The sequence below is a fragment of the Candida tropicalis genome (genome assembly GCF_000006335.3).
Source record: "Candida tropicalis MYA-3404 genomic scaffold supercont3.5, whole genome shotgun sequence".
Taxonomy (NCBI): domain Eukaryota; kingdom Fungi; phylum Ascomycota; class Pichiomycetes; order Serinales; family Debaryomycetaceae; genus Candida; species Candida tropicalis.
This window is the reverse complement of record NW_003020057.1, coordinates 213,971-226,965: the sequence shown is the minus strand read 5'-3', so window position 1 is coordinate 226,965 and position 12,995 is coordinate 213,971. Positions and strand designations below refer to the sequence as shown.

The window sequence follows — 12,995 nt, the reverse complement described above, 5'->3', positions numbered from 1 at the left end:
CACACACACAGCCAACTAAATGTTAAAAATTACACAGACAGAGAAATAAAGTTGAACAAAATAATCGTCCTCCCCCCCCCCCAACAGAAGAACAGGAAGGAGAATAGAAATAAGAAAGGTACAAGTAAGGGGTGGGGAGGAAGAAAGTAAAAAGATAATCTTAATTAGGTAATCAACAACGAATAATAATAATGAATTGTACTGTATAGCAACCACATCGGATTCCTCATCCCGTTGGAACAACATTTAATATGAAAATCTCTGATCAATCTTTAAACTTGAACTTTGACATTTACATTTACACTTACTGTCCCTAATATTTCCGTATACATTAAACATAAAAAAAAATTTATTCTAGTCAACCAACAAATACGTGGTCGTGTACAACTGGATGATTTTTTGATCTTATCGCAGAACACAGACACAAAAAATGTATCAACTAAAAATTTGTTTTTATCGGACCAATCAAATTGAAGGATATCCATTTTGTGTCATGATCAATTTCATGCCATTTATAAAAAACAGAATGAAAAATTTGGAGGAAATCACGTGCAAACAATTTTTGTTCAATTAGCGGGTTCTTAGTGCAATGACATGTTTTTTATTTAAATATCTTGAATTAATATACCAATTATTTAATATCAAATCAAGAGCAGAAGGAGAGTAAGTGGTGTTATTATCCATACGGGATTAATTGGACTTATCAATTGTTGCGAAAAGAAAAGAAAAGAAAAAAATTAATGAATACACACATACACACACATATAGATGGCAGATAAACGATGGAACGCAGTTTAACACAAATGTCCAATACAATCTTAGTGATATTAATCAAATGTCATAATATTTTATCAAATCGGAAATATTTCTTAAATGTTCCGCATTATGCATTGTTATATAATCGCAACCAATTAATGGCTTTATTCACTTTCATTTTCACTTTCACTTTCTCTATTTTTGTATTTATTTTAGCTCGGAATCCCTGTATATATACGTTTGTGTTACTACTCTTTATATTTTATCCTTTGTCCATTCTGTGTTTCCTTCTTCTTCTTCTTCTTCTTCTTCCACATCGACAAAATACAAATATCCCACCACATATTTCAATCCCACCACAGTCATCAGATTCATTTCTTTTTTTTTTTTTTTGCTCCCTCCCACTCTTTTAATCAAAAAGGAAAAACTATCAAATTATCTTGCTGATATTTATATTCCAATTTCAAGTTTAAAACAACTGATTCAATAAATTTGCTTGCCTTTTATTTTTATTCCTTTCTTTTTATTTATTCTTTTTTTTTTTAAGAAGACTTTTTTGGTTTTTTGATTTTGATTATTTGTTTATTTGTTTAAATCATATTCCAACTATTCTTTATTTAATTGGCACACTCCCCTTTCCCCTTGTTTTTTTGTAAAGAATATCAACCACTCACACACAATGAGTATAAATTATAATTCAACAGGTAAATATCAATCCTTATATTCACCGTCATCAACCACTTCAACATTCCCACCATCTAATAGGAACACGTTATCAGTAACTGGTTCTTCTACTGCTTTCACTCAATCAAGTTATCCTAAAAGTATCAAATTATCTCAATTATTAACTCAAGAACTGGATAATATTGAAAGTCTATGGAAAATGTATAATAGGGCTAGAGAATCTTTACCTTATCAAGCAAGAATGGAGAATTTGACTTGGAGGATGATGTATATAAATAATAAGTCTATATTTACTAACAATAATTCAGCTATACCTGGGATTCATCATGATGATACAAATATCGTTGAAGAAATTTTAGACCCTACTGGTGATGAATTTGATTATGTTGCTCATATAAGAAAAATCGGACAAAATAATACTATGAATGATGCTCATATGATTAATGATGATGATGATGACAACGATGACGACGATATTACTGCTTCAACTGGCGGAATGACTTCAATAAGTACTAGAAAACGTCCTGCTCCATTTTCTCCTTTGATTCAACCAGAAAAACCGACAGTTTCATTATTATCTGCCCAACTTCATCAACAACAAACCTACCACCATCCTCTTCATCAACAACAGCAACATAATGGAAATGATAAGGATCATTTTAATAATGGTAGTTTTCAACCAATGCAACATGAAACTGTTGAATCGATTTCTTCGGCATTTGAATTTTCTTTAGATCCTTTAGCATTTGAAGGTCCAAATCAAAACTTTCAAGAATTTCAACTTCATCATCAACATCATGATTCTGTACCTTCTTCATTCAATGAAAAACCATTATTTGATGATTTCCTTCATCATTATAACCATGATACTTCAACTAGTATATCATCTTCATTATCTACTGTTGTACCTACAAATACTCAACTTTCAATGACATCTCCTCAAAATATCAACAATAATAATAATAATAATCATGCAAGATTTAATTCAACAGTTAGTATTTCTGCTATGGCTCCAACTACTGCCACACCAAATAGTTTATTACGCCAAGAATCTATGATTAGTTTACCTGATTTCAATCATAGTAACAGTCTACGATCTATGTCTCATACTCCATTACAAACACATTTTTCGTCTAGTTTTAATGAAGGGTCTACATTTGGTGGAATAACTTTACCTAGTCAATTAAATCAACAACAGCAACAACAAGCACATAGTCTACAATCTGAATCTATATATTTTGATGCTAATCCAAATGATAATGATTTCATGCTGAATAATAGTCAATCCCTACCTCATCAACAACCACAACCATCAGCTAGAAAAACCAAGAAAAGAGTTAGTACAAAATCACGTAAGAAGGGTACAACTAGTCCAGAATCAACATCGTCAAGTACAACAGTAGCAATTACATCATGTACAAATTGTGGAACTAAAACAACCCCATTATGGAGAAGAAATCCTCAAGGTCAACCATTATGTAATGCATGTGGATTATTTTTAAAATTACATGGTGTTGTAAGACCATTAGCTTTAAAAACTGATGTTATTAAAAAAAGACAAAGACAATCTAAAAAAACCGAGGATTCCACTATTAATAATTCAAATGTTACACCAGATGGAGATGATTTATTTCCTTCACCCTTAAAGAAAACAAGTAATGGGATTTCTAAAAAACCTTCAATTTCAACAATAAATAAAAAGAAACCAGAAACTGGGGATAGAATAAATGAAAAAGATTTAGATTGGTTATCATTACAACATTAATGATTTAGAATGTATAGTATTATTATGAATATAGATGTGTTTCAAAAACACAAATAAGTTTATTTTATTTCATGGTTGTAATAATTACACGACCGTCATGAGGTATTAATTGAAAGCTGTATAAGAAAATTGGATGATCAAAAAAAGAAAGGATTACTTTCTATTAACTTTTTACTTCTTCTTTTTCCTTCAACGATAGTTTGTCAGAGATACTGGCCCAAAGTTACTGATTTGTGTTCTGTCGCCCTTTTTTCTTATTAACATAATTATACATGTGACATGTTAACATGTATTAAACTAACATTCTTTTAAATATAATTCTAGCTGTGAGGTAATACCTACCTACCTAGGGTCCACTGGATCCACAGGTGTTAATCATTCATCTACACAAGGGATTCCCCTCTTCACATGTGTTAGTCATCCATCTACACAAGGGAGTCCCCTCTTCAAGTGTGGAGTCTCCTCTTCGAGTGTGTGTGTTGTCATCTACATGTAATCGTGTTATCTTCATGTGATGCTGGAATGAAGTGCCTATGAATAGGGCTCCATTTCCCTTCTCTTAATTGTCTAGTTTGTATAGAATCCAATAATAATAAAAGAAGTATCTCTAATCTTACATGGAGGTCCTATCCGGATTGGAGAGGGGGAAACATAATCCGCAACGGTGATTTTGGCACATATCCTAAATCTACTTCAAAGGGACTTAATCCATGGAGTGAAATGCCTATATTACTACTAACATTTGGTTTTAACCCAATTCTAGCATTGATATCCATCTCCAGTTAATTGGGGGATTGTTTTATAGTGTTGAATATATATTTACAGATTGATAGTATTATAAATTACTTTCTTGGATGTAGATGATTCATAATCTCTTGGATTGCATAATATATACACATGGAATCCTACTGGTTCTTGAACTATTATAATCCAAACTCAATTACATGATAGAAGTAAGAGTCGAGATGATTGATTAATTTGTGTGTGTGTTTTGTTGAACAACATTTTCTGGCACGTTGTACACTACCGCGTGGGATTTTTTGGTATATAAGAAAGTGAAATGAACTGATGTGGAAATTTTCATTTTTATAGCTTTCTTTTTTAGCAAGATTTTTATTGTTCTATTATGGCGCTCACATGAGCCATTGCTTTGCGGGTGGTAAGTTACTGTAGTATATGCATTACTGACGATACTTTTCAGTTCATTCTAGCACTGATTTACATAATCAAGGTAATAAATAAATATACACAAATTAGTTGTACGTTATACAATTGACATAATGTAGTTGAATCTCATCCCTCTCTCTCTATCATTATAACGATGATCTGCTGAAGCATATCTATATATTCTCCTTTGTATAATCTAATCTAATCCGATCACTAAAGTTCAACTGGTGATGATTGGGTGTTTACATTAAGGTCAATTAATTTTTGATTTGTTTTTTAACCTTTGGTACACGACTTTGTCTTTGGTTTATATAAAAAGGGGGATTGGCATTGAAAATTCAAATTACATTTGTAAACTACTTCTTTACTATCTGTATATTCTTGGTCTATTGTTATGTTCGTGATAAAGTTCCAGTCTCCTCCAATAATGATTGAAGGTGTGTTTTAATATTACTAACTTTCCACGTGTTCATTTGATTCTAGCAAGGATTCATTTCCTACTTTTTTGAAAATATTACTATAATAATATACATGAATTTATATATATATTTATTACTCAGTCACTATACAGTGTTACATGTAATGACTCTACGATGGATACATATCAACATAACCAACGTTTATTAAGAACTACTCTGCTAGTTTGGATAATAAGGAGAATACATCAACTGATTCTTCTTGTTTCTTCTCCTCGTCTTGCTCTTGCTCTTGTTCAGGCTCAGGCTCAGGCTCAGGCTCGTCTTCTTCTTGTTTACCTTCAAAGACTTCGACATCCTCTGAAAAGGCAACTTTCTTTGGTGTAGATGCTCCTGAGGAGGTCTGTGATAATCTTCTCTTTCGTGACTCTGTTTCTGTTTCTGCTTCTGTTTCAATATCCGATTCAGGTTCATACCCTGGCATATCATCCTCTCCATCTTCGTCTTCTTCCACGTCAACGTGAACATCCACAACATCCACTACCTGTCCTGTTTCTTCTTGATCAAGTTCATCTCTTGTTTGTTTGAGTTTGTGTAGTTTCTCATTTATAGCTTGGACTTTAACATCATCTGAATCAACTCCATCACCAATCAATTTTGAAAGATTATCCAATTGTGATTTGATTTGTATTCTAATTTTTTTTATTTCTTCTATATTTGATATACATACAATACCTAATTTTTCCAACATATTTAATTTTGATTTATAAATTATTGGATCCGGTAAAGTTTCTGAATTTTTAGGGTCAAGATATGTCTTTGATTGTATTCCTAATTGTGTTAAATTACCTTGATTGATTTTCGTCAATTCTTGTAATCGCTTAAATAGATCATTAACAAATCTAAGTTCTGTTGTGATCTCCTCTCTTGGTGGTTGTGCTTTCTGTGGTACTGGTTGCGGTTTGACAAGTGCCTCTTTCATGGCTGTGATTTCATCCGTGGTGAATATCTTCCTTTCTTGCCAAACATTCAATAATCTATCAATCTTTGGTTTCAATTCAGAATAACAACCACTTAAAACATCAGGTAACACCTTTGCAAATTCATGATTGAACTCCTGTTTGTTTTTCCTTCTAGATTGTTGAACAACATCATTACATAAATACAACAATGATAATTTCTTTCCCGATGATGATGATGCATTCAGACTATGAAAATAATCCGACCAAACTTTAACGATTTCTTGGTAATGTTTCACGTGGAATAAAACCCATTGTGATATTGATACTATCGAATCTTGAGTATTCAGTAGTGAATCTAATTTACTATTGAATTGTGCTGTGGAGAATGACATTGATGAGGGATCATGAAACAGAAGATGAAGAATTTTTTTGTTTTGTTTTGTTTTGTTTTGAATTGATTTTTTTTATCTTCTCCTTCTTCTTCTTGTTGTTGTTGTTGACTATCAACAACAAAATGCCACCAAGAAAGAAGTCTACTGTTGTCACAGAACAAGAACTAGTCGGTGCTAGTAATGAAGAACTCATAGATATAATCAACACCAACATCAATACAAAACAAGATGAACTATTCACGAAATATAAATCCAAAGTGGAATCACAGCTAGAACAAGATCATGAATTGATCGAAAGTCTACAGTTGGAATTACAAGATAAAAACTCCCGTATAGAACAATTAGAAGAACAATTGGCATCTTTGAAAATCGATTCAGCTGTTGAATTTGCATCTCCTATAAGAAAGAAAACTGTTGGAAGATTAAATCAAGATGAATTAGCTAAAGAAAGAGAACATATTAGTCTTACTTTGGATATGATTGAATTATTAACTGGTGTTAAAGTTGTTAATTTTGAAAATACCGAAGATGAATATATATTTGATATTAAACAATCTTCCATGAAACAAGAATTAGTGGTGCATTATCAATTGGTATTGTCTACAATTCCAAATAGTGAAATTAATTATTTCCCAACATTTCTTGATGCTTTGGAAGGTGATGAAGTTGAAGAATATGAAAATACAAAAAGATTACAAAAAGTATTACCGGAATATCTATGTGAAAATTTGTCATTTCCCTTTGATACATTAGCTCAATTCTATGGGAAAGTGAATAGAGCATTGAATAAGAAATAAATAACGTATGTAATAGGATACTGAATTCTCGAACTTTGTACAATTAGGAGGATATGCTGCATTGTGTATAAAGGTATAATACCAATCGTTAAAAGGAATCAACCATATGAATACTCTTTATCGACAAGCAAAATCTGTATATGATAGATTTCATACTGACAACGTGACAGATTATAAAACGTTTTGGTACTCACACGATATGCGTTTTCATTTTTTATGAAGGTGATAATATGAAAAACAGATGGTGCAAATGAATAGAATAATTCCAATTGACAGGGTTAAGACGTACCGTAGGCGGCCATCAACGGCGTTACTATGTCAAGAAATCAGATATATGATTAGACGGCAGTTGATGACACGAGAGAGATATGCTGGGCATCTCAGTCAGTAAGTAGCACTATATAAAGCATATAGATTCCCTTGTGTGGAGACGTAAGACAGATATCCATTCATATACACATTTAGGTTTTTATGAACTTGATCACATCTTGTGAATGAGTCTTGATAAAAGGAGTTGTATTTTAGTAACTTAATCTTGTGAGAACACTTTGCCAATCTGATCTTTAGTTGTTTGTACGCCACTAGTGTTACCTCTACTGTTAACCATATCTTAATGTTGTAGTAAATATGAGTGGAATATCTTTCCTAGTTACTTAAAATACCAGACATTGAGTAGAAAGGGAATATCCATATATGTTTATAGTTATCAGATTAACACACAGTAAGGCTACTGGTTCACAATTCCGAGTCTTTCAGAATGCACTATAATATATCCTAAATAGAATCTGTCAAGACGAATAAGGTTTATTAAACATCAGTAATATAACCATGTGATATCTTCCTTATCAAACTACAAGTATGCAATTCATAAAATAATAGAGAACAAGAATATGTTTCCTACGTAGACTGGTTCGCATATACGACGTCGTCACGATGCAACCATGTGGGGAATTAGGGTTACATCAGCATGACCTCGGTAGTCAGGTTTCTACTGAATACAGTGTTTCTACTTTCAGTTCGTACCAAGTTCAAAGAAATTATTAATACTAGTGCGACAATTTAATTTATAGTAAGGGAGATTAATTGTTCATAGTAAATGGAGTAAAAATGTTCACACCAGCGGAAATAATACTTTCAAACTAACTGCCCTTTTTTGTTCATACCATATATCATACATTTTCAGTATGAACAAATAGAGGTCATGTAATATGAACATTTTTTGCGCACTAGTATCAAAAATATTGACCTCCTTAATATGAACTTTTCTTTGCAAATAGTGCGAATAATTTTGACTCACTGATCTGAAAATTATGCTCAAACTAGCGCGAAATAAAACTGCAACGACTGTATCTATCCTCCACGACTTGGACTCTTATATAAATAAATGGGATTCTCTCCGTGAGATCAAATGGTCAAGGGAAACGAAGGTACTAACCTTCGACATTTGATACAATAACAAGAATCACATATATTTAAAACACAATACATTGTTAAGTGTAAACTTAGCAAGCAAAGAAATATACTTGAAACAAATAGAAATATAATGTTGTGAAAATAATAAAGGTGTTACATTTTTTTCTGGCGTGAGTATAAAAAGGGATGAAAATCCTGAAATCGGTGAGAATTAACTGCACCCACTTTCAATAAGCTTTCACTAATTGTTCCTATAGCTCGTTCTGCCGTACCATTTTGGTAACTGATGTGAGGAATAGTGAGTTTGATATGAAACTACTGACTATTATTTGCATTCATTCTAGCATTTTGTTTTGTATTACATTTTTAATATATGTATTTATAATGTTTGTTATTATCTAATATCTATCTGTAAATCCTGAAGTCTCTATTTCATTATTTGATCCGATTAGAATGATTAACAGTGTTGGTTTCAATCAAAGATGGCGTACGACTCATATTGTGTGTTAACCCATGATCCACATTAGATCTGAAGAAAAAAAATGAGAGAGAGAGAGAGAGAATCACCATCATTATCGTCCATTTCTTCCTAAACCAATCAACAATGATGTCAATTAAACCATCGATTGAAAGATATCCAAAAATAATCATTCAATATTGTGCTAAATGTAAATGGCAAAATAGGGCAATTTGGTATTTACAAGAAATTCTACAAACCTTCCCAAATGATATATTAGATATTTCAATTCAACCAATATTAGATTTCCCAGGAATATTTCAAATTATAATTATTAAATCAAATGAAGAATTTAAAATAATTTATAAAAGAAAATTTAAACAAGATAAATATAAATTAGAAAATCAAGGTGATTATGTATTTGATGGATTTCCTGATTCGAAATTAATTAAAAATTTAATTAAAATTGAATTGAATTTAGAAGTTGGTAAACATATTGAATTAAATTCAAATGATAATAAATTAAATACTGGTGAAGAATGTAAAGATTGTAAGATCGAATCACAGTAAATCATCAATGTAAATATTATCAAGTTCAAGATTATGTGTGATCAGATACCAGATCTGAACTTATCTTCACTATGAAATAATACTCATCAATTGTGAGTGATTCATAAACTTGTTTATAGTCTGATGACGCGTGATGGAAATACACGTGCCGCGTAATTTTATTTAATGCTTAATTGTATACATATATATACAGTATATATATTTAGTGTGTAAGACAGACAGACAGACAGACATAGTGAAGCACAAAATCAAATACATATGATATTACAAAGATAAATAATACAAACTAATGATTAGAAAGAATCATGTTGAATCATGTTGAATCATTTTGAAATTGATAATCAATTTGTTCTATTGCATCCCAACCATGTACAACATAAGGCATTGAAGATTGAAGTATACCAAAATCGGCTGGGAAACCAAGTAATTGATTAGCTTGTTTTACAACAAATGTAGGCAGGACATTTTTTGCAGGAATACTTGTACCACCACTAATACCAGAAATTCTATGAGAATTCATTGCTGCTGCAACATGTTCAGAATGATGAGATGAATTATTGATTTCTTTAGTTATTTGTTTCCATTTATGTTTTTCACCCGCTAGTAATAGTTGTCTTAATATTTGTATATCATGATGAGTGAATTTAGAAGATATTCTTGGATTACTTGGTGGATTACTCGATGCACCTGTTCCGGTTACTAGTGGTTGTGAACTGTGAAGATGTTGTTGTTGGTGATGATGCAGTTGCAAATCGGGACTTTCATTACTTGAAGGAGAATTTATGGATGAGAAATTGCCAAATGTTGTTTGTTGTGGAGGTATATGTTGTTGTTGCTGCTGATGATTACTATTTGTTGACATGGTTGTGGAGTCTGTTATATCTGAGAATACGGAATTGCTTGTACCGTTTGATATTGAGGATGAGGCTGAATTAGGTACTTGAGTAGTAGAAGATGCTGAAGTGGATGACGATGACGTGGTAGCAGTAGTGAAGATATTTGGTCTAAAAGTTATAGATGAACTAGGATTAAACATTATAAGAAAAGAAGAAGAAGAAGAAGAAAGTAAATATTTAAAAGTTTCTCTTATTAACAAACAGCCTTTTTCTTTTCTCTTCTTCAAGAATAAACAAACAAAACTGAAAAACGAAAAATGAAAAATGAAGAATAAAATTCCTAAATATTGTTTGGTTTTAGTCTTATTATTATTATAATAATTATTATTATCGGTGTTATTCCATGTAATAATAATAATAATGTGTGATTTTGATTTTCTGCTTTAATTTCCCACTTTGTGTATAGAAACTAATAAAAAAAAACAGTTGACTTTTTAGTTTGAAATGTGACTTAATTTATGTAATTCTGTCAGTTATCTGTTGGTTTAAAAAAAAGTGTTGATCTTTAGATTATTTGCTGCTTTTGAGTTGGATGAATGTATGTAGGTTTATGTATCTTTATGTTAACCTTTTTATACACGATATCAGCAAAAGCAAAAAACTAAAAGTAAAAGTAAAAGTAAAAAAAAAATTCAAAGAAAGTGAAAAAAAAAAAAAAAACAATTCATCCCCATGAAAATCTTTTCCTTTTCCAATTCCTTTTATAGTTTCTTTTTCATTTATTACATAGAAGATTATTATAATAATTATTATGTATTAATATCACAATTTCAGAATATTACTCAATAATCAAACTACAATACTTAAACAATAAGATATCACCTATAATTTATTATTATTCTTCTTATTATTATTTTCTTAAGCAGTACATGTACAATAGATAATAATATGGAATTATTACGTGTTATACAGGTTTGTATCCTTTAGTAAGTGGTGTTGTTTCATATATGGCAGGTCTAAATATGAATTACAAAACCTTATTGGATCAACTTCAACTATGACAGTAATTTCAAACCCCCCCTTTCTGACTTTTCGCTATCAGTATAATTTGCCGTATGGAAGTTTGACCCAATTTCAAACCCCTCTCTCCTGCCGCCGGCCCAAAAAAAGATGAGTAAATTTGACTTCGTCTTGTGATGGTCCTATTTCCGTACTTATCTTACATGCATACATTATGTACTGGTTTATTCCCAGCAAATCGGCGAGATTCTTTTTTTTTTCTAATTTTCCTTTTTATTTTTGTTTTTGTTAGAAGGTATTTTTGTGATCATTCTTATTCCACATGGGTATAATAATGGGCAGGTTGTTATAGTTTGTTCTGTTTTAACCGGTATAGCATACAGATAAAGAAATTCCAAATGTGGTTTCTCTTAATTAAAATAGAAGCTGCACGTTCTCACATACAAAAATAATATTGTCGTCGTGTGTGAATCAACTCCCATCTTTGTACAATGTTGGTTTTAACTTACACTCCCTTTCTTCGTTTTGTTTCTCCACACCCCCCCCCCCAGTTTATCTGTGATCTTCGATACAATGACATTCTTAAACAACTCCTTAATCTGATGGTGGATTCAAAATTCATGTAAACAGAATACTAATGTATGTGAAGATATTTTGGAATTGTAACCAAGATCCAGACAATATGTAGTAGATTATTGCACATATCCTTACATTTATTTCCTCCACTTAATCACCCTCATTAACAACCACTTCCTTTCGGCAATTGAAACAACATCAAGAACTAAAGAATCAACTCATATTTTCCCCATGCATCACGACGTTATATCCTGTGATTTCTTTTTTTTTTACCTGTTTTTAAAGATACCAAGAGTGTTTGCAATCTTTTTCTTAATGTCACGTGTGTGTAAATATTGATCAATCGATAATACAAAAAAAAATATATAACGGGGAGAAGTGGTAAGGTTCAATTCTCAAAAGTCATTATGATAATGTATCAATTTTTCTTGAAAATAGTCATCATCTTGTAAAATGGAAATGTGGTACATTTTCTTCTAATTAGGATAGAGTTACGAGTGTCGAAACACGATGACTTTTTTTTTTGAGTTACTTGCTACACTATTTCTTTTTTTTTTCTCTTTCTTTCTTTCTCCCATATGATCTATTCTCTATATGGTACCTATTATTGTAATCATGGAATTCAGTTTGTAGTTCTTCATTACAGTTTGTGTTTAAGTAATAATACATATACTTTGTGGCTGATATGTGTACAAAAAAATTAATTAAATTTAACCTTTATATGTTCATAGATTAAACTTTATTGCCTATTAGTGTAAACTTTGACCCGTTTCTTAAAAAATTATTCTCCAAATTTTGTTACTTTTGTTTGACAATCCCACTCCATGTTATGAACGATGTGTTTATAGGATATATGTATGATATGTTGATTTGCAGTTACAGTCGCTTGCAAAAAGTCTGTAAATTTTTTTTCAAAATCGAAAACCGCCACAAAAACGGAGAACAAAAAAGTTTTTCTCTCCTGTTTTTCACGTACCGTTTTACAAAGAATTAACTGCCATTAATACACAAGGTATAAACTACATAGCTCTTCTATATACATCATTCTAGACTGTATCGATAGTACTTACAATTATGTATTTTTCTGTGAACAATCTACAAATGTGTTCGGATAATGTAAAGATTTTCTCGGTCCATATCGGAATTGGGTTACACACGATCTCTTTTACTGATTTCATTTGCTC

General features: G+C 31.3%; 6 protein-coding genes across 6 annotated transcripts; 4 read left to right on the top strand and 2 right to left on the bottom strand. All coding sequences in view use genetic code 12, as the record gives it.

Moving 5' to 3' along the window:
* Positions 1-782: 782 nt before the first annotated feature.
* Positions 783-1,169, top strand: CTRG_03832 (uncharacterized protein; the record flags this gene model as incomplete). Its single annotated transcript, XM_002549489.1, has 1 exon — positions 783-1,169. One exon carries the CDS (start codon positions 783-785, stop codon positions 1,167-1,169), a length of 387 nt encoding a protein of 128 aa, XP_002549535.1.
* A 266-nt stretch (positions 1,170-1,435) lies between these two features.
* Positions 1,436-3,205, top strand: GAT1 (Gat1p; the record flags this gene model as incomplete). Its single annotated transcript, XM_002549488.1, has 1 exon — positions 1,436-3,205. The coding sequence occupies one exon, from the start codon at positions 1,436-1,438 to the stop codon at positions 3,203-3,205; it is 1,770 nt and encodes a 589-aa protein (XP_002549534.1).
* Positions 3,206-5,002: 1,797 nt separating this feature from the next.
* On the bottom strand, positions 5,003-6,142 carry CTRG_03830 (CTD-interacting domain-containing protein; the record flags this gene model as incomplete). The annotated part of the gene is made up of 1 exon (XM_002549486.1): positions 5,003-6,142. The coding sequence occupies one exon, from the start codon at positions 6,140-6,142 to the stop codon at positions 5,003-5,005; it is 1,140 nt and encodes a 379-aa protein (XP_002549532.1).
* Positions 6,136-6,939, top strand: CTRG_03829 (uncharacterized protein; the record flags this gene model as incomplete). Its single annotated transcript, XM_002549487.1, has 1 exon — positions 6,136-6,939. The coding sequence occupies one exon, from the start codon at positions 6,136-6,138 to the stop codon at positions 6,937-6,939; it is 804 nt and encodes a 267-aa protein (XP_002549533.1).
* A 2,017-nt stretch (positions 6,940-8,956) lies between these two features.
* CTRG_03828 (uncharacterized protein) lies at positions 8,957-9,379 on the top strand (the record flags this gene model as incomplete). Its single annotated transcript, XM_002549485.1, has 1 exon — positions 8,957-9,379. The coding sequence occupies one exon, from the start codon at positions 8,957-8,959 to the stop codon at positions 9,377-9,379; it is 423 nt and encodes a 140-aa protein (XP_002549531.1).
* Positions 9,380-9,692: 313 nt separating this feature from the next.
* CTRG_03827 (uncharacterized protein) lies at positions 9,693-10,415 on the bottom strand (the record flags this gene model as incomplete). Its single annotated transcript, XM_002549484.1, has 1 exon — positions 9,693-10,415. The coding sequence occupies one exon, from the start codon at positions 10,413-10,415 to the stop codon at positions 9,693-9,695; it is 723 nt and encodes a 240-aa protein (XP_002549530.1).
* Between the last annotated feature and the right edge of the window lie 2,580 nt (positions 10,416-12,995).